At 38.7% G+C, this 22,704-nt stretch overlaps 1 protein-coding gene across 2 annotated transcripts in view; it reads left to right on the forward strand.

Annotated features, from left to right (window-relative positions):
- Positions 1 to 22,704, forward strand: part of zmat3 (zinc finger, matrin-type 3) — a 149,677-nt gene that overhangs the window by 6,047 nt on the left and 120,926 nt on the right. For both annotated transcript variants that reach the window (XR_007934285.1, XM_028792136.2), the window contains exons 2-3: positions 11,282 to 11,598; positions 12,262 to 12,408. Coding sequence is in view for 1 of the 2 variants with exons in the window: in XM_028792136.2 (XP_028647969.2) it covers positions 11,282 to 11,598; positions 12,262 to 12,408 (464 nt within the window). In the remaining variant the exon portion in view is untranslated. The remainder of the gene's footprint in view (positions 1 to 11,281; positions 11,599 to 12,261; positions 12,409 to 22,704) is intronic.

Genomic DNA, 22,704 nt, shown 5'->3' on the forward strand with positions numbered 1-22,704 from the left:
TTATTATCGTTTTCACCATTTTCTTCTTTGTAAATGTATTTTGGGCAACAATAAATGATCATTCTTTTTGTTAGGAGGATAAGAAAGAACACTAATTTTTCTATGGGCTGAATCTCTTGATGACTAATGCTGAACAAGTATAAATCACAAGGAAGATGGTATTCTTTAAATCTGATGACTGCACTGCAGGAGTGTGACATAGTCTAACAAAACAAGATGAATGGTTAAAAGAGGGAACTGGTTGCCCACTGTGAGCATGGCTACTCTTTAAAACTTAGGATGTGTTGAAAATCTGTAGTATCAGCAAAAAGCCACATGAAATGATTAGAATGTGCACATTTCTCACAAAAATTGATTATGACAGGACTTAAACCTAGGTCTCTTTATATTTGAGCAGCAGCACTAATTAGTAGGCCACTATGTCTCCCACAATAACGATAATCCACTTAATAAGGAATTAATTTGAATAAATTAAACTGATTGAGGGTGACACAGTGGAACATTCAGTGTGAGTGGGAATATTCTTGAGTTGGCTATTCAATAGAGTGCCATCCAGGATTGGTTTGTGTTTTGTGCATGATGTTGCCAATATAGACTTTGTCCCCCACATCCCTGAAAAGGATTATTCAGGCTTGATATGAATATATAAATGGATTAATTAATTTAAGTGTGGATTGCATGGTGGAATAAGTGAGCGGAGGAGTATGATTAAGTATGCCCTGCAATGTTCTGGAATGTCGTCTGTGGTTGGTTCCAGGCTTCAGGCTGATTTTGTCAGTGTAAGCTTCATCTTTTCATAAACCTGTCATGAATTTGAGTGCGTCAGAAAATGGACGAATGGTTTACTGTGATGCAAAATAATGAAAAAAATAGCGCTTATATAAATCTGAAATGTAAAATTTCAAGTGTCCTGGGTTATTAATTAGCCTGTGAAGGTTTTCACAATTAAATCTGTTCTTTGAAGTAAATCTTAATTAATACAGTCACTTTTTCTTTCATGTTCATATTAGGCAGACAGTGTAATGTAGTGACAGTGCAGGTTCAGTCTCTACCTTACACTCACTGTGTGCTGTTGAGCTGTCTGCAACATGTAAAAAATACATATAAAGTTGTAAGTGACTTAAGGCACAGTATTGACGTATCTGATCAAAAATAAAATAAGAAGAATTTCGTCCTACATCCTAAAAATGTGCAAGTTAGATTAATTGGTTGTTCTAGATTGGTCCAGTGTAAAAGACTGTATGTGTATACATGACTGTGTACTGAGATGAAGGGGCCTCCCATCCAGTGCTGGTTCTAGAAGGATTGGCCCTGGATGATTAGATGGAATAATGAGTCTATACTATGCCGTCGTTCCCCATATATTATACTGTGTTTTGGCTGTCAACAGAAGAACCAGGTTCCAAAACTTAATATATATGGCTTATTATAACAGAACAACTGTTAGCTGGCTTATAAGAAACGTCTGCTTTTTATGCTCAAGTGCCACATTTTAATGGTGAAAATTTCTATTATATTTTTTCTTCTTTTACATATGACTTGTTTCAGCTTTTGTTTTTCAATCTCTTACAGTATTAGTAGAGTTGAAAAGACACACATTGAAGTGGAACACGCTGTGAATTATCACACAGACTGTTGACATTCCCATTTCAACAACATAAGGTCACTTCTGTTGGCAAATTAATTTGGCATGTTTAGCAATTTTAGCATTCTTGGGAGGAGATGGAATTAATTTGTACCATTCACCATCTTCAAAAAGAAAAAAATAATACTTTGGAAAAGATACTGCTTAAAATTTTGAAAGTTTGAAAGAGCTCTAAGACAGCAGTCCTTAACTGGAGGTTAAGAAAAGCAACTGTTTTAAAAATAAGCACATTCTCGTCTTAAAGACAAGGATTTACCAATGCCGGAATTACTTTAATCTTGTATCTTATGTGCTGGTGGATTGCCAAAGACACTCTTACTTGCATTGTCAGATCTCAAGAGTAACTTCAGAACTAGCATGTGGCTCTGTACTGTGTGGAGCATTACATTTTACTAAATTATAAAGCAAGAAAACATATGCACTTTGGGGATCGCAGTATAAAAACATTTTGACTACTGCAGCTTTAAGATCTCTAATATATGTGGTGATATTCCTGATCTTGAGAGGGACACTTCATTTGACATTTCTCAGTGAATTTTTCAACCTTAGGGATAATGGGGAATTTGTCTGTGCCTCCATTTCTAGATTACCCTCAGGTCTTATTTTGGTATTTTAAATCTCTGCAGCACTTGATTTTCTTGGACCTTGTTTATAGACTAATTAGAGTTCAGAATCATGACTGATCAGACGTTGTTTGTACACTAAATTCAGTATTTGATTTTATGGAATGCATGAAACTTGCAGTCTAACTCAGTGGTTTTGAATGTGGTTTGGTGCCAGGTAAATTCTAGGATGTTCCCTGAAGTGGTTTGGCACCTCTATGAAAGCGTATGGAGTAATGGGATGGAATAGATTGCAGTCCTTTAGTAGTAGCTTGTTGCTTTAACAGTTTTATTCTACCAGCTTGTAGATAGCAGTGTTAAGTTCATTAAAGATATTTGTTTCTTCAAAATCCCGCAACAATGATTTTATATGTACTTGGTGATAGAGTTATGTGATATACCATTTGTTTTGAAAAAAAAAACATTAAAATGGTACATACCATCAGTTCTGTACTTTCAGGACCAGAAGTAAATGGTAGGTTTTTAAAGACCTTGGGCTCATAATTTCATTCTTAAACTTTTCAATGCACTGTGGGGAGACTGCATAGGACCCTATCTTTAATATGCTGGAGGCTCCATGGGGGATCACCCCCCCTGCCCCCCCCCCCACTCTTCAATGCACTGGAGACTCTGCAGGTGATCCCCCTCACCTTTTGATGCACTGGAAATTCAAAAGGGGAACCGCATAGTATGGCAAGGCAGGGAGATGCGAGTTTATGTGGTGCAACAGGTAGACACTTGATTGTGTGGTGCACTGGAGAGGCTGGAGTGAGACGGTGGCGTGGTTATCTGTTATTTGTTTTTGGTACTGTTTTCTTACATGTACAGAGGTCCAAAAGCTGTCATCGAAACTGAAGTTAAAATTTTAGTATTGATCCAACACTACTTGGTAATCAATATGGAAAGTGTCTAATGTTAAACAAAAAACTAAAAAAAATAGAGAGCAAGATTACATCTTATCTTCAAGAGACAAATCTGATGGATTGATTGGCATATGAAGATAATAAACGTAAGGCAAAGAGCAACCATTTATCAGAAAAGGAAGTGAAAATATCAAGATGATTCTCTACTGTATGGATTTGCAGGCTTGCATATTGAAAGTGAGCCCTATCCGCTGTGTGTTTTTTGCTCAGAATTCCTCACCCATGGCAGTGTAGAATCTGTTAAAACCTTTAGAAACAATGCATTGCACACATGCTAACAATATTGAATTCTTTCATCATACTTGCAACTTGCATGGTCAATGGGAAATCATACCTAAAGAAAGGAAAATTTCTGATATAGCACAACTGGCATACTTGATAGCCAACAAGGTATAGCTCATGTTCTTTACAAGATGTCAAAAATAGTTACATAAAAACTGATTAAATTAGGTAAGAATAGTAATAAACAAGTAATAAAAAATAAATCAATGTGAGCTTACATAACGTAGAAATATAATTAATAGAAAAGAGTCTTTGTGTATAATATTGCATTCTGAGTCCCTAATGATGAGCCTGATAATAAGTTCAGATGACAGGGAGGACAGAAAAACAAACAAAAAAAATCCATATAAGGTGGAGAGAAAAAAAAGCAAAATCTGCAGGGGTTCTAATGTCAAAAGACTACCGAGCCCACTCTGGGCATTTTACCTAACAAAAATATTCTTAAGTTATTCCTTATTGTTTTCAGGCTTGGTCTGACACAGTGAGTTTCATGGACAGCTGGGGCACCTGCCTTCATTCAAGTATCACAGGTGGGTGCACAGTGCCTTGATCAGGTGGTGGAGGTGATGCAGATACCACCATAGAAAACCAGAAAAAAGAGGAGAGAAAAGAAGAGATTAGTTAAGATTGTAAATTCCTGAAGAATATAATTCTATGCATGTATAGTCTATTACAAGAAGAGCTAATATGTAGGAAAGAAAAGGCCAAATTAAAAATGTGTTTTTTAAGTGTTTTTCTAAATGATCCATGGTGTTATTCTGGTGTATGTCTATTAGAAAAGTATTCCAAATTTTTGGTGCATATCAGCAAAATGCCGCCCCATGACTTCTTTTTTGCTTAGCTCTTGCAGTAATAAGCAGACTGCTATTAGAAGATCTAAGGTTGTGACTTGGAATATAGGGGGGCAGGGACTGCAAAATATTGGAAGGAGACAGATTATTTAAAGCTCTACATACCGTTAGTAGTATTACACAATTTGCATAGTTTTGTGTGTCTTGCTGCAGCTAAAATGAGTAAAGTCATGTATGGTGATAAGTTTGCTTGTTAGTTTGAAAAAAAATCCCACTTTTCTGCGCTGATGACCTAGCATAAGACTTTAAAGGCCAATTGATTGAATGAGGCTTGCAGATTGAAATATTTGGACTCCAGTGAGATGAATCGACTGATAAAAGTTGTTCTGCTTAGGTACCTGTATTCATAAAAATGATGCTTTGATTAATTTCAATTTAGTTAAAATAGTTTTAAATGGGTAGGGGAGCTTGGAGATGCCAGCATTACCCTCATGTTATAATGGAGCATGGGAGAAAATAAATCTGGGATCTAACTGGCTAATCTATAATGAGTTCCTAAAATTAGTTTGTAATAAATGATGCCTATGAAGGGTGACCTTTTACACTTCTCTACCTGGTAATGTTGAGGTTAAATAATTGTAAAAAGCCAACACCCTCACCCTACTTTGTCCTTCCCACCCCTCTACAAGAAACCAAAAACAGGAGAGCTAATTCAAGTTTCAGCCATTGTAATAACATATTGATGAAGACAAATAACCCAAAATATACACTCAGGAAATCAATCTGACATCCCACAAAACCATTAACACAAAATCACTATAAGTACAGAGTCAGTCCAAAAAAATATATGGTTTAGCAATTAATGGTGGTGAATGTGAAATGTGAAAGCCAGGTAAAGAGTCTGTACCTGGTGACACCAAAATTCACCGTGGTTAATGTTGGGGATCTCCCATTTGCTTGCCGTCCAGAAAGGGTGCTTCACCAGCTGAACACTGAGCATGTCGTCTGAGGTGATGAGTGGCCACTGCAAACCTGTCCCAAAACAATGATCAGCCAGTCCTTCGTCAGCTGGGGGTGTTTCCACCAATGCAGTCACCAAAATCTTTGTTTTAAAGTGAATGTTTTTCGAATCAAACCTTTATAGCTGTCTTCTTCTTTCTTCTTCTTGCTCTAAAGCTTGTTTAAATAGCTTCTGGTGGCTCCAAAACCAGTGTCCATGGCCATCCCTAACATCCACCTGGGAACTGTCATGGTAAGGGCTGTCATTAAACGCTACCTCACTTTCACATATCAGAATAACAAAATAAAATGACAGCACAGGTAATTGAGAAAAAGACATTATGTAGCAGTGTTATACAGAATTTATTTTTTCTTTACAGAAATATATGATGTTCTTCTTATGTGAGTGGATGGAAGTCATGTAGCTATGTGTAGTTTGCAGCATTGAATAAGTTTTTTTATATTTTGGGGTCTACAATTTTTGTGGTTTGCTTTCATTTGTGATATTAATGTTATTCTTCAGATTTTTTTCATCCCATTACATTATTTTACCCCACTTTTGTGTTGTATTAACAATTTGGGGCAAAGGTAGAGGGCACGGAGGTGTTATAGCCCAGGGGCGTAGGATTGGGTTAATCCAGCCCTGAGTAAAAGGGTGAGTTACTAAGAAAGTAGAGTGTCCAGACAATTAGTGAGAACATATAGGTAGATGGGGCGTGAGCATGTAGTTGGCTATTTTACAATGTATAGACCACAGTATGGTGTAACAGGGCAGTGATTGTTTTATTTATTCCATTGTATTTTATGCTTTGCTCCTCTTATTGCGATCAGCTATCCCTCAGATGCTGTAACAGTTCTGCTTAAATTCTCCATTTTGTATATGTGAGCCTGTTGAAGAATTTGCTTCCTGGATATGTTCCACAGTTTTAGTCCTGTTGTCTCATGTGGTCCTTTCTTCTCACATTGGCATAAAGAAATACTCCCCAGTTACCAGTATAGATTTGTGTCCTCCTATACAGCCCTTATCAGGTGTTTCCCTGGTTCCCATGTCATATGCATGTCTTTCCTACACCTGGCAACCTCTTGCAATATACGTGCATAATTGTTTATATCTGTTTGCACAGCTTTTTTACAGTTTTGATATTACTGTGAAAGAGAGAGAAGGTTCCAACATGTACAGAGGCAGAGACCTTCATGCTTTTTTCCCCCTGAATCATGTTATTAGTGGTGATGCTTGGTTAAGGAATTGCTTTGGATACAAAGTCCTCCACACCATTTTAATGGTTATTTTAAGAACACCTTCCTAGGGAAACGAAGCTTACAAAGTCTCCTGAGTGCCTGTCTCTTTAAATACATTCCAACAGAGTAGGAGGAAATGCGGTTGGAATCTACATAAACAGTAAAACTTGTGAGAGCAGGCCGGTTTAAAGAGAGGCCAGAATGGTTCCATAATGGAAAGATTATAAATATGGTAAACTGCTCTGTTACTTAAACATCCACCCATATTTTAATCTCTCCACTTATTTTTTGGAAAACTGGAACCTATTCTAGCAGCATGTGCCACAAGGAAGAAAAAATCTCTTATTAAGACATGCATTATAGGATCCACTCCCTCACCTTCATCTAATGGCCAGTGAACTACTCCATCAAAATTCTTACCAGAAAAATAAGATGGATGGTTTGTGACATTAAACTTTTTTATGTGACTTATAGTGACTTGCCAAAGCTCATTTTGATTACATTATGTATAGGGAATAATTTAATATCACAGACAGCCTTTACCAATTACATAAAAGACAAAAAGTGTCAGATATAGCAGTATACAGGATAAAGAGATATCTGCAACTTTATGGAAGAAGAAGCCCCCGATATGGAAAAATGGCCAACCCTTAGAAAGCAAAGTGCCATGGGAGATAAGTATTAAGCCAGTCTTATTAGATGACCACAGAAAGTTCCAGTGGAGAGAAAACTGAAAAGATTATTATTTTTATTTTTAACCTTTTTATTCACTGCAGAATTACAGAGGTGTTTATTTATGAAATGCACAAACCCATTCAAGCAGTTTAGAGTTACAAGACAGCCTGGTGTTATATACAGTATTGTATGGGTATTTGCACTGAGGGTTGTAATGTGCTTTGAAGACACTGGAAAAGTGGAGGCATCGATGTTCTTAATAGATCTGGAAAAGATGCAAAATTGTGCTTTTTTGGTATTGTTTATTTTTAAACTAGCTGAAATACCCAGCGTTGCCCGGGGGGATAATAAAGTGTTTTTTTTTAATTGTTTGAGAAAAACATAATTAAAAAAAACACAACTTTAAAAATAAAAATAAATTAACAAACAATAAAGACTCACTAATGTGCTTGTCTTGCAGTGTTGTATGTATGTTATCATCCAGTTGACGCTCGGAACCGGCCAACTCTATTTAATTTGAAAAGCAACAGGAGCGTTGTGGTGCTCAAACATAAAGAATGCTGGTAGGCACTTCCAGTTCGCCCTCTGGTGGTCCTTCCGAGTGTCAACTGGATGATAACATGCATACAAGTCCGCAAGATCACCCCCCACCCTACCCAGAAGAGGGTGGGTTAGGGCTGATTTCACCCTACAGTATTTTTAGTCGACCAATGAGAAACATGTGTACCAAGTTTCAGGAAAATCGCTCCAGCCGTTCAGAAGTGATGCTGGAACATACATACACACACACATTGACTTTTACTGTATATATATATAGATAAATCTGTACAGGAAGCATAGCCTTCTGAAGTTTGCAGTATAAAAATTCCATGTCATGTCCCTTTTAATTTTAAAACAAAAAAATTCAAATTCCCTTTTGTTTCTGTTTTAATGCTTCTTATTTTCCCCTTTCCTAAATATACCCCTAGAGGAACATTTCAAAATATTGTCATCTAATCTGCTTAGAGCACACATGCTGCTGTTCTGAGTTTGTGCCATTCTGGTGTTTACATTTTGAAAGAAGAGTATCGCTTATTTTTAGTGACAGCAATGCTGTGCCCCATAGCAGTTTCACTTGGTGAGTCTAAATAAATTACTCAAGCCTTTGTTATAGAAAATGGAATTCTTTATTTTGTCATGCTCTATCACAATCTCATTGCAGAATCAGAGCTAAACAGGATGCCAACAACTCAAAGCTCAAGCTTTCTCATTTTAATATACACTGGTACATTATGTACTGTGACACTACTGGAATGTTTTATACTTATATATTATGCAAACAAATTGAGTGACAATCCTTTTTATGACTGATGTGAACTGCTTGTGAATACAATTGTGCATCTTGGGGTGATGCTTATTTTTTACCCTTTAGAGCTTATTTTGTTTTTGCTGATGGTTGCCATCATATCATTATGGATAGGTATTGTATTTTTTATTATAATGTCCAGTTATTCCTTAATCAATTAAAAAAATAAAATTGGCACAAAGAAATCTTAGTCAGTCAAAGATTGCAGCAAAATATACATGCGTCATACAATACCCACAACTAAATGGTGTCTGGGTTTGCAGCACTGTAGAAATTTTTCGGACTCAAAGATAGGTACCTAGCACCTAGCCATTTTCCACTTTGTGCATTGATTCTGTTGGGATGTGTGGCCTGATATGTGTTATAGTTGTGTATGCAGTACTGACTACTGAATAATGAACTCAACGGAAAACTCATTGAGTATGAAATAATACACTAACATCTCTTTATGTGTGCCTTTCTAACATTTTATTATAAATTTCATATCAATGCTAATCAGTTGTGAGTTGATTTGTCTTGTGATTGTATCATTTATAGTCTGATATTTTTTTTCAGTGAGCAGTAATAGAGGTGCTATACATTAGTGGAAACAACTTTGATTATGTCTGCACTCATATTATCATATTCATATTCATATTATCTGAAATTGGAAAAAAATCTAATTCTCTCTTAGAAGATCTGTACAAAACTTTTTCAAAACCTGGCAGGATCTAATCAAAAACATTTTAGAATAAGCATTTAAATTGAGGAAGCGGATTCTGTTTTCTTTTTTTATTCTATTTATTTTTATTTATTTATTTACTTTTTTTTTTTTTTACTAAGTTTTATTCTGTTGGCCTAGCTCTTGTTTCAGACCTAGTTTTGTAAAACTTGTCTTGCTTGTATGGAATGTCATTTCATTTTAATAAATTCAATAATGAAAAAAAAAACAACTTTGATTATGTCTGGGGTATTGCCAGTCACCCAATTTTTAAAATTCACATTAATCTGCATGTAATTTTAGGATGTCTTATTGAAAGAGTACTAGGTGCTTATATATAGTTCAATTATATATATCAGTTTAGGCTGAATGAAAACCCTTTATTTGATCTCATCTGTAATATTAATGAACATCAACTGAATAATGCACAATTATTCAAAACAGTGTTATACAGTAATTATTATATCTTAATTCCTTATGTGTTATATTAATTAATTATGTATTAAATAAAACATTCCTTTTTTATATTTACATTCTGGGTGACACAGTAGGTTAACTGAGAATTCTTTAGGCTTGTGTAAATGAGTGTGTGTGTATGTGTGTTTAATTCAGCAATAGGGAGCATATCCTTTATAAGATATGCCATTAAGCAAACATTTAGTAATAGTCAGCCTCACATATCTCTTTGAATAAACTTTTGCACATTCTTACAAAAACATCATCAAATACTTAAGATTTCCAAACTGTCTTTTTTGAAAGATATTTTATGTTGGACTGGACTTTCACTGTGCCATTCCCAATCAAGTAAATGTATTCTGCTTTAACTGTGCATTGATAGATTTGCTGGCATGTTAAATTTCATTCCTGGAGAACTAATTTTCCATTCAAATTCAGTTTATGTACAGAGGGTCTGACATTCCCTGTAAATTATTTTGATGTGACTCTGCACTCATTGTTCCCTCAATGATAGACATTACCCAAAGTGTCTGCGCTATCCTGCTTTCTTCTGTATTCTGTTGGTTGTTAAACCACTGTGATAGCACCATAGTGGTCATCAGGATCACTCTGCATGACATGAGCATGTCTGTGCTTAGTCATGTTCAACAGGCATATACTTTTGAGGGTAAGTAGTCATTTTCCAGAGAAAAGCTTTTTTGATCTTTGTTGTATAGCTAAGATGCACAGTCCTTTAGGTCCATGTTTTTCCTTGCTGTTTACTGTAGTTGATTTACTATTATATTTAGCCTGTGATATATTGGGGCTCACTAGGTGCAAGTTAATTAGGCAGGTGCTTGTTGACCTCACAAGATCTAGTAAGTGGAGAATGAAAATTCATACTGAGTTGACATATACTGTATATAAAACAGGGTAATACTGTCATCTAGTTCTGTTCTCCAGCTAGAGGGGAATGACTTTATGATTGCTTAAATTATGTCCATTTATTAAGCTGATTAATTTTTTCACTGTAGAATATGTATAGGTTTTACAGCAATGCATCCACCACTCTATAAATGCAGGACTGTTTAAGACTTCAGGTGTTTCCTCTTTAATTCTTTTCCTTGGTCTAGCACCCAATTTTAGGCGTTGGTGCATCCAGAATTTTATGGTGGAATAAAGAGCTGGTTTTGTTATACCTCTGTTTTACAAAGCAGTTTGTCTACGTTTATGCATATCAACACATGTGACTTATCATTTAATACAGTTGATTAACTCTCACAGATATAAAAATAACTTCACAGCCCCCTTATCTGCAAATACCTTCTGGTAAGTGTTGTCATTTTCTGCTTCCTGACTGCTTTTCTAAACTGAGAAGCTAGCATTCAGTGGAACCTCAAAAGACAATGTTGGCAAAATATTTTTAGTTTACATATATAGTAATTAAATCACGTGTATAAGCCGGATAAAGAAAATGCTACTGTTTCTGGCTTGTAAAGAAAATAGTTTTAAGATTTCTGTTGACTTCTGGGATATTGCAGAAGCATTTTGTTATACAGTAACAAAAAAAAGAAAAGACATACATACTTAACCAAGTGAAAAAGTCTCTTTGTCACAATTAATGAAGTTACATTTTTTTTTTTAGATGCTAATCAAAATGACGAAGCTCTGCCAAATAAAATGTGCCAACAACAGCCTTTTGAAGCCATGTCCCTAAGGGAGGTGACAACACCCTCACTAAGACTTCCTCTTGCTATGTCTCTGGCTGTGAAGTCTCTTCAGCTTCCTGCACAACAGGGGGCACCAGCTGCCTGTCCCAGAAATTCCCCACCACTTCAAGAGGAAGCACCACAGTCAGGTGGAGAACAGGACCTGAGTATAGAGGAGCTGTGTAAGCCCCTCTACTGTAAACTCTGCAACGTCACCTTAAATTCTGCACAACAAGCACAAGCTCATTATCAGGTAAGAGCAGGAGGGCTGGAAATAAGTAAAAAAATATATTGCGTCTACTTAAGTTCTAAGATCTCTTACGTCCTACTCTCTTACACACTACTTGATAATTTATTCCAAGTGGTTCTTTGCGTGAAGAAAATTCTCTAACATTTGTGAAAAATCTGCCCTTAACAAGTTTCCCTAGTGTCCCCGTGTTCTTGGTGAAGAATTTATTTTAAAGTAACAGCTGGGATACACTGTGCTAATTCCTTTCAAAATTTTAAATACTTCAATCACATCACCTGTTAAACTCTATTTGCTTAAACTGAAAAGGTTCAACTCCTTCAATCTCTAATAGCCCATACCATTTAGAGCCAGAATGGTTTGGTTGTTGGAATCTTGCTCCATAGCTTGGGAGCATCAATTAAAAAATATTGTCTTCAGAGAAAGGGGACAGTTAGGCAGGCCAACTGAGAGAAATGACTTGTGTGGAGAGTCTGGGCAAACATTTTCAAATAAATAGAAATAATGAGAAATTAATGGAGGAAGAGTAGTAGAAGAAGAGGGTGGGATTGAATGGTTATTACTCAGGTACACCAGCCATTGGTTGTTTCTAAAATATGGTGGTCAGGTAGATTTCAATGATTTCTCCCCCCTAAATTTATCAATTTTTATCATTGTTGTATTTTACAGGGAAAAAATCATAGCAAGAAGCTTAGAAATTTCTACGCAGGCAACCAGCAGTGTACTGCTATCAGATCACCAGAGGGTGTGGAGCCACAAGTGTTGCAGGTCCCATCTGCCCCAGCTGGAGCCACAACAGAAGCAACTACAAGTCAGGTGATAAAAATGGCATTGTCACTTTGTCAAAGCAGAAAACTCTAAATGACTAGTCTAGTCTTCTCCGATTCTGAATATTCCAGTCACAACGGTAATAGTATCCCCCACACTGGAACAGATCTTTGGCCTTGTTACAGTCCTATGGAGCAATAAAAAAAGTTTTTGAATTGTGCTGTAAAATAAAATATTAAACTCTGTTGTTCCAAATATAATGAATTGTGTTTAGAGGTTTGGGCACTGTGTTGGCCCTCAGATGATTTTAGTGCCCATCTACAGGACATTGCTGGACAAGTGGATAGCCCAACAATAATAAGCTTCCCTCCACCCCCTGACCTTCTGGTTATGATAGCAAATTCTACAAATTCAGAGTACCAACTGAGCTACCTCAGTTTATGTGCCACTGTCATTTAAGTGATGCCTAATAGGCATTGGTTAGCAACAACCTTGGATAGGAGAGGCTATGGGAAAATGACATCAGAAAGGAAAAAAGAAGAAGCATGGGCCCAATCTACTCCTGACACTTCTATCCCATATTTTAACAATTCCTTTCAAAAGCATATATATTATTTTTATGCAAGGTTAAGAGGCTGTGGCATGGTAGCAGAGTTTTTGGGTGACATAGTTTTATAAATGTAGTGACACAGTGCAGTGGTTAATGCTGCTGGTTCAGAGGTACATCTGTCCTGGATTTGAATCCTGTACTTGGTCATTATCTGTGTTGAGTTTCCATATCTTCCTCATGTGTGTTTGTTTAGGTTAAATAATGTCTCTGAATTACCAGGGGGGAGTTGTCCCTGTGTAGGGCGGCACGGTGGCGCAGTGGGTAGCGCTGCTGTCTCGCAGTTGGGAGACCAGGGGACCTGGGTTCGCTTCCCGGGTCCTCCCTGCGTGGAGTTTGCATGTTCTCCCCATGTCTGCGTGGGTTTCCTTCCACAGTCCAAAGACATGCTGGTTAGGTGGATTGGCGATTCTAAATTGGCCCTAGTGTGTGCTTGGTGTGTGGGTGTTTGTGTGTGTCCTGCGGTGGATTGGCACCCTGCCCGGGATTGGTTCCTGCCCTGTGTTGGCTGGGATTGGCTCCAGCAGACCCCTGTGTTCGGATTCAGCGGGTTGGAAAATGGATGGATGGAGTTACACTTACATCAAGTGACCATTATTAAGAACATGTGATATCAAATTGAATACTTTCAGTTTTTTTTTTGTATTCACCACATTCAGTACAATTCAGAATGATGGTGTGCATTGAGCCACATGTGTACCAATTGTACAGTACATACAAATCTTCTGTTACACATACAATGTTTTATTCTGTATAATTAATTAAAATACAAAATGTAATGCTTATATTCAAATAAGCATTGTATTATGCACCCTAGTCTAAACAAAATAAAAAACAAACTAAAAAAAAAACACAAGAAAGTACATGTATGTAGTAATTTACAATGGGCTCTCTAGTACTGCCAAGTGTAGAAGTGATAGCAGGGTAGCACCGGTTTGGGAACCATGCTTTAATGTCAGAAAAAAATTACACATTGGTAGTTGGAAAGCATCTCTAAATGCCATTTGCCAGTAACCATCAGATACCTAGTATGCTTGTGCTCCATCACTGCAAATGCTGCACAGAAGTAGATACCTTGAGGTTACCAGTGTGAGAATGTTTTGCTAAAGCAGATTGATGTTTATTTAGGGATCAGAAGATGAAATGGGAATAAAACGGAGTATATGCCAGGGTCAAAACCATTGAGACAAAGTGATTTTTTGCCAAGCCAGAAATATGAGACAATAATCAGAATTATTAGCCTAAAAGTATGTTAAAACACTGAGAAGAAAAATACCAAGAAACATATGTTAAGTCTTTAGTTTTATCCAAGCACAGATATCAAAGTGGTGCATAATAAGACCCTTTATAGGGTCGCACTGATGATGTAATGTGAACACACTCCCAGGGACTTCAGAGAGGTTGCCTCAGCAACAGTCGACAAGAAAATCACCCAGATGGCACTTCCATCAATATTCAAAATAATGCCACAGTAAGATGTTAAAATATTACATCTTAGTCATAAACCAAAACAGGACATAATAAATGATCGATGCATAGTCCTTGACCTCAAAAACCCCATAATAGCCAACGAGGTGTCCCAAAAAGTTCCTCAGGAAAGTGCAAAAAAAAAAAAAAATTAATAAATAACACCAATCACAATAGAGAGAGGCTATAGGATTTTGATGCTAAACTGCTCCAAAACTGCTCCAGGTTAGTAGGTGGCATTTCGAATAATCCCACAGACTTAAAAGGGCACTGTTTTAATTGTAGATGCGATTAATTGTGATTTATCACATACATTTATGTGATTGATTAGTTAATTTTTTTTTTTAGTTGATTCCCATATATAATATATATATGTATACTAGTGCTGACTAAGGGCCTGTTTTACGTCATGAGATACAGTCACTGTTTCAGCATCCCATAACACCATGGTAGGATCCCTTTTCTTAGTAAGGTCTGTCAAGGGCACTGCTCTCTCAGAAAACCGGGGAACAAACCAGTGGTAGTAACCCGCTAGACCTAAGAAAGCATACACCTGTTTCCATCCATCCATCCATTATCCAACCCGCTGAATCCGAACACAGGGTCACGGGGGTCTGCTGGAGCCAATCCCAGCCAACACAGGGCACAAGGCAGGAACCAATCCCGGGCAGGGTGCCAACCCACCGCAGGACACACACAAACACACCCACACCCACACACCAAGCACACACTAGGGCCAATTTAGAATCGCCAATCCACCTAACCTGCATGTCTTTGGACTGTGGGAGGAAACCGGAGCGCCCGGAGGAAACCCACGCAGACACGGGGAGAACATGCAAACTCCACGCAGGGAGGACCCAGGAAGCGAACCCAGGTCCCCAGGTCTCCCAACTGCGAGGCAGCAGCGCTACCCACTGCGCCACCGTGTACACCTGTTTCTTGTTCTTCATATGGGGCCAATTCAAGATAGCATTTACTTTGGCGCATTGTGGACAAACGGTACCTCCACCCAACACGTAGCCTAAATATTTTGCCTCGGTCAATCTAAAGAAACACTTCTTCAGGTTGATATGTAGGCCGGTTTTGCTAAGTGTAAAGAGCACCATGCGAACCTGCCGTATGTGTTCCTCCCAGGTGCCAGAATAGATGACAATGTCATCCAAGTAGGTGGCACTATAGTATTGTGGGGCCGCAATAGTCTATCCACCAGACACTGGAATGTTGCAGGAGTTCTCATGTAACCCAAATGGGAGAACACGATACTGCCAATGGCCGGTAGGGGTTCTGAATGCGGTCTTTACCTTGGTTGATTTTGTTAAGGGAATTTGCCAGTACCCTTTTTTCATTTCATGTGCATTCAAGTACTGAGCCTTACCAAGTCACTCGATGAGTTCGTCCATTCTCAGATAGGCATTGAATTGGGAAACCTGATTAAGTCGATGGAATTCATTGCAAAAGCACCAGCTCCCGTCACGCGTAGGGACCAAGACTATAGGACTGGGCCAGCTACTAAAACTTTCCTCAGTAACACCAAGGTCCAGCATCCTTCTGATCTCAAGCTGCACTTCCGCTCTTTTTGCTTCCAGGAGGCGATACAGGCATTCTCGGACAATGACTTCAGGGCTCAGTAATGATGCCATGTGCTATTAGGGAAGTTCCTCTGGCTCATTCATTCACCACTTCCAGGATAGACGTGATGGCTGCTTCAAACACTTGGCACTGAGTGGATGTCAAATCAAGGTTGAAATTAAAGGTGTTGTTTTGAATAAAGAAAGAATGAGGCTGTTTAGATTAGGGAGTAGGGTCCCTATCCTTTCATGGCTTCAGCAGATTCATGTGGTATACTTGTTTGGCTAGTCGGCAATTTGGTTGTTTCATCCAGCCCCTTCCTTTCCTTAATTTTGTATGGGCCTTGCCAATGTACCAATAATTTGGAGTGAGTAGTGAGAATCAAGACCAAGACTCGATCTCTGGGCCAGAATTCTAGAAGTGTTGTGCCATGATCATAATTGTGAGCCGGAGCTGATTGTGCACATTCCATATTTTCTTTTAGGATTGGTTGATTTTTTTCAAATTTATTGCATAATTGTGCAATATATTACAAAATATTGGTGGAAGAATGTGTTTTTCCTTCTCAGCCCTTTTTTAAATTATCCAATAGTCCCCGGGGTTGTCACCCATAAAGTAACTCAAACAAGGAGAGGCCTGTAGAGTCTTGTGGGTCCTCCTGGTAAGCAAAAAGTATGAGGGGGAGTAGCTGAACTTATTTCCTCCTATCCTCGCTGACCACCTTGTGAAGCATTTGTTTGAGTGTTTGATTGAACCACTCCACTAAACCATCAGTTTGAGGATAGTATACTGAGGTTTTTAGGTGCTTACTGCAGAGTAGCTTAGCAACTTCCCTGAACGCTTCTGAGGTGAAGGGTGTCCCTTGGTCTGTAAGGACTTCTTTTGGGATACCGACAAAGACCCCTACCAATTCTCGTCCGATATTTTTTGAATTTGCAAGTCTCAGCGAAATTTCCTCAGTGAAGCATAGTCTACAATTTCTAAAATATATTTGTGACCACGTGCAGAAAGTTGTAGTGGTTTTAAAATGACGACTCGTATTCGCTCAAATGGGATGTCAGTGAGCGGGACGGGCACAAGAGGAGCACGGACCGTCCTAGGAATCTACCGGAGTTGACACTTCAGACAGGAATTAAAAAATCGGTGGACTTCCTAATTTATGCCTGGCCAATAAAATCAGAACTTAATTCATTCGTTCTAGGATCTTTTCGGTACCCAGATGGGCACCTAGGCGGTGGGCGTGAGCTTGTTCTCAAACCTACTGCCAGAAGGCCTGCGGGACTAGCAACAATGACCTGACCTCACCCCCGTGCCTGACTACACAATACAATTGATCATTATTAATCACAAAGTGAGGTCCTATATGGCACGGGATAAGATGTGAGTTGGCCGACAATCAGAACAATTACATTCTCAGCAAACGTAAGGGAATCATCATTCCACTGTTCTCTTTTGAACGAGGCCAGAGTTTGCCTAAACTGAAAATGTAAAGTAGCAAGCATATCTGTAGTGATCTTAATGGGTGAAGTGACATCCTGAGATGCCTTGCCATCAATGTCCTTGGAGACATCCGTGCAAGATGGAGTTACATCATTCGAGTCATACTGAGTCTCCATGTGATCGTGCACTGCTTCTGGCTGATGACGTGGAGTGGAGACAGTTTGTGATGGAGATACTCTATTTATAATCAGGCCCAGATTTTTACTCGGGGTGGTTCATGTCCTCCACTTTTTATGTTTGACCAGTCTCGTCCCGGTATCATAGGATAGGGCTTGCGCATGACCGCCACCCTTAGGTTCCGGGTTATCCCCTGGTTCGTGATGACACAAATGGCGAACCATCGAGTACCATCGAGTTTCTCCATGAATACAGGTCAGACTAGTCACTCCCGGTTGCCCATTGTCACGGAGGCATGTAACAGTGAGTAACAATAGAAATGTTACTGCCAGAATCAGAGTCAGAAAGTTCTGTGACCTTGTGTCCATTTACTATAACCACCTCGGTAAATGGAAGAGACAGAAGATTAGACATCAGACAGTATGCTTCTCCTCGCCCCCAACTGCAGTTCATTGGCTCACTGAAACAGGGACAATAGGTGATGTTGTGACCCTCCTTCCCCCACTTATAGCAGCTTGGAGGGACGCTGTTCCTCTCTTGTGGTCCGACCCGTGATGCTGCTTAGGTATAGTGACACACCTCGTCAGGGTTGGTTGGTTGGTGGTTAGCAGGCTGTTCTGATTCTTCAAGTAGCAAAGCTGCACAGTGGTGATCCATGGATTTTTTCTCAAGCCTACAGATTGGCTGTGCAAGAAAGCTGGGGAGGGCATTCATTAAGTAGATGCATACAATTTCTTTAGGAGAGTTTTTCCCTGGTTTCAGTCAGCTCCTGATTCTGCCCCATAAATGAAACACTTGAGAGTGCACTGGCTGCTGAGGGTCAAAACGCCACTCCTGACATGACCTTGCCTGCTGATCTGGGTTGATGCCATATTTTAGCAACACTTCAGCTTTGAGTTGGTCATAGTCACCTGCAGCTTGCTTGTTGAGGTCATAATAAGCCATTGGGCTAGTCTCTTCAGAAATGGCGCCAAAATGTGTGCACATTCTGCACGCTTCCAGTGATGATGGGTAGCGGTGCGTTCAAAAACTAGAAAGAAAGTCTCAATATTATTATCAAGTTGTAATAGCAATAATAACTGACAGTTATTCCTGTTGAGGAGGGGCATGGGTTCTCATATGTACCTCCACCTCAGCAAGTTATGTCAGTCTTCATAAGACAAGATGGCATTGCTTTGCGAGGATCAGAATGAGCATTCATGTGTTTCCAGATGTCATGTACAGAGCTCCTATGACTAAAGACAAAATCAAAATTAGGGCGTGGTGGTGGCTCTGAGGCTAAGGATCTGTGCTGGTATCCCAAAGGTTGCCGGTTCGAATCCCCGTCACTGCCAAAAGAGATCCTACTCTGCTGGGCCCTTGAGCAAGGCCCTTAACCTGTAATTGCTCCAGGGGCGCTGTACAATGGCTGACCCTGTACTCTGACCCCAAGGGGTATGCGAAAACTACCAAATTCCTAATACAAGAAATTGTATAAGGCGAAATAAAGAACAAAAAAAAAAAAAAAAAAAAATCAAACCTGTTTTGGGTATGTCCAACTATTTGACTGGCATTTGCGGGAGTGTGCCGCTGATTCATTAAGATTATGTAAATAAAGGCAACAATTGAAAAATTGCTGGAAGAGTCACATAATGTGACATAGCTGATAGGCTGATGGTACATAAGATTTTTTTTTTGCCTAATATAAAGATATCTTTAACCTGTCTTTTGGGTACATATTTGATTGCATTTTCAAAGACCAACCAACATCGATTAAGCCCCAGCAGTTAAATCGCTTTAAGTGTGGTGTTAGCTGTTCAAATTAAGGGGATGTTAGTAACAGGTTTTGGGTTGAAAATGTTGTTGAACAATACTAAAATTAAGTAATAACTGTACACAGTGCAATTTCCATGTGTTATTTTTTACTTTGGACTTTATTTTATGATTATGAAATGATTTTACAATTGAGTTTATGAGGCTACTGCTTGTCTATTTTATTTTATTTTAGATTGCATTTGTCATCATTTTACGTATTCTCCTTGTGACTGTGGTATTTTATTGTTAGAAATGCTATCATATGGTTTCAGGATGCAACGAGGGGTGACATTATAATCATGCCACTGTTTAGAATGGTGGCGTACTATAGACCATGTCCAAAATTCTGCATAAGAAAACATCCATCCATCCATCCATTTTCCAACCCGCTGAATCCAAACACAGGGGTCTGCTGGAGCCAATCCCAGCCAACACAGGGCACAAGGCAGGGAACCAATCCCGAGCAGGGTGCCAACCCACCGCAGGACACACACAAACACACCCACACACCAAGCACACACTAGGGCCAATTTAGAAACGCCAATCCACGCAGGGTGGACCCGGGAAGCGAACCCGGGTCCCCAGGTCTCCCAACTGCGAGGCAGCAGCGCTACCCACTGCGCCACCGTGCCGCCCACATAAGAAAACAGATCTTACAAAATAATTTTAACTATTTAATAGCATCTTAAGAGCTGTTTTCTTAGAAGTTAATTTTAGTTAGTGATTTTGATTTTGGTATTTCAGATTGGTTAGACTCCTGCTTTTTTGACTCTAACTTGTTTCCTAAGCTAAGATATTTGTCTTTTATATCCAGGCTGTTTGACTTTTATGTTTGTCTTTTGTTTTTTTCTGGTTTAACGCCCCCCAACCACTTTCTCTTTGACTTACAGTTAATCTCATCTGTACCTGCCAGTTCCATCCTATGACAGTTCATGATCATTTTACCTTTTGTCCATGGTTTTATTGTAGCCAAGATGCATGACATGCATGTTCAAAAGAACTTCTACAAGAAGTTTGGACACAGAGATTAGGGATAAAGCTAAAGAAAAGTTGTAATTATTCAAAAAATATTCAAAACTCAAAAAAAATGTGCTGAAAAGAACAAAACCTGTCATGATTAAGGATGACATTTGAGGTCTTGTAGCATTTTTGTATACCATTGTCAGGGTCATGTCCTGTGTTTCTAGGGGAGTTGTCTCTGGGATTGTGACCTTGAATTAATCAGGAGACAGGATAAAAGGTCATCCTTTTGAACTGGGCCCTTGAGCAAGTCCCTTAACCTGCAAGCGAGTCCTCCAAATTGCAGGGAAAACTTGAGGGTTGGTGGCAGGATTGGCACTTCAGACACTGTAAAAAAACCTTACACTGTTCCATTCCATTTGTACAAGTGTTGTGCTGAGGTGTCATCTGTTGCACGGTAGCACTCAGGTCCTCATATGGTGTTGCAGTGTGCTGCGCCTTAGGCAATGGGTGGCCTTAGTCGATGGGTGGGCCTCTCTGTGTCTTAAATTGGTTTGAATCCTACCTGGCAGGTAGAAAACTCTTTGTTAGTTGTGGTAATTACAACTCAAAGACACATGATATTCTATATGGTGTTCCACAAGGCTCTATCCTGGGTCCGCTGCTGTTTTCGATCTACATGCTTTTGTTAGGTCAGATTATCTCTGGGCATAACGTGAATTACCACAGCTATGCTGATGACACGCAGCTGTATTTATCAATAGCGCCTGATGACCCTGACTCTGTTGTTTCACTAACACACTGTCTTACTTGTGTTTCTAAATGGATGAATAGTAATTTTCTTAAGCTAAATAAAGAGAAAACAGAAATTTTAGTGATTGGAAATAATGGATATAATGAGGTTATTAGAAATAAAGTTGATGCATTAGGATTAAAAGTCAAGATGGAGATAAAGAATTTAGGGGTAACTGTTGACTGTAACCTGAATTTTAAATCGCATATTATTCAGATCACTAGAACAGCATTTTTTCACTTAAGAAACATAGCAAAAGTTAGACCTTTTATATCATTGAAAGATGCTGAGAAATTAGTTCACGCTTTTGTTTTCAGTCGACTAGATTACTGTAATGCACTCCTCTCAGGACTACCCAAAAAAGACATAAATCATTTTCAACTAGTGCAGAATGCAGCTGCTAGAATCCTAACTAGGAAAAGAAAATCCGAGCACATTTTTCCAGTTTTGATGTCACTACACTGGTTACCTGTGACATTCAGAATTGACTTTAAAATACTGCTTATTGTTTACAAAGCCTTAAATAATCTTGCTCCATCTTATATATCGGAATGTCTGACACCTTATATTCCAAATCGTAACCTTAGATCCTCAAATGAGTGTCTGCTTAGAATTCCAAGAGCTAAACTTAAAAGAAGTGGTGAGGTGGCCTTCTGCTGTTATGCACCATAAATCTGGAATAGCCTGCCAGTAGGAATTTGCCAGGCAGTGGAGCACTTTAAAAAACTGCTAAAAACACATTACTTTAACATGGCTTTCTCATAACTTCATTTTAGTTTAATCCTGATGCTCTGTATATTCAATTAATTATCATAACTATTCATGGTGGCTCTAGAGTCCGTACTAACCCCAACTCTCTCTTCTGTTTCCTTTCCCGTTTTTTTGTGGTGGCGACCTGCCCCACCACCACCTAATCAAAGCACCATGATATTCCTACATTGATGGATTAAAAGCCAGAAGTCTACATGACCATCATCATCAAGTCCTTCCATGAGAACCCTAAATACAAAGAGGAGTATTTCATTTATGTTAGGTAGAGTACCCAGAGGGGGCTGGGTGGTCTCATGGTCTGGAACCCCTGCAGATTTTTTTTTTCTCCAGCCGTCTGGAGTTTTTTTTGTTTTTTCTGTCCTCCCTGACCATCGGACCTTACTCTTATTTTATGTTAATTAGTGTTGTCTTATTTTAATTTTTACTTTGTCTTTTTTTTTTCTTCATCATGTAAAGCAATTTGAGCTACATTATTTGTATGAAAATGTGCTATATAAATAAATGTTGTTGTTGTTGTATCAGTTCATGCTCCCAGCCTCCTCCTCCTCTCCTTTTGTACTGAGCCTTCTAACCCTTTTTGAATTCTCTTTGTGATTATTTTATGTGCCTTGCCTGACTTTTGACTATGATTTTTGCCTCTTGTCTAGGTTTCAGTTGCTTTGTTTTATTTTTATTTTCATTTGTTTTGCCTTTTGCATATTTCCCCTGGTTTTATTCAAGAAGTTACCTGTTTTCCTGCCTGTTGTTTTAGGCCTTTCCCTATCTA

Source organism: Erpetoichthys calabaricus, chromosome 2, assembly GCF_900747795.2.
Source record: "Erpetoichthys calabaricus chromosome 2, fErpCal1.3, whole genome shotgun sequence".
NCBI lineage: Eukaryota > Metazoa > Chordata > Cladistia > Polypteriformes > Polypteridae > Erpetoichthys > Erpetoichthys calabaricus.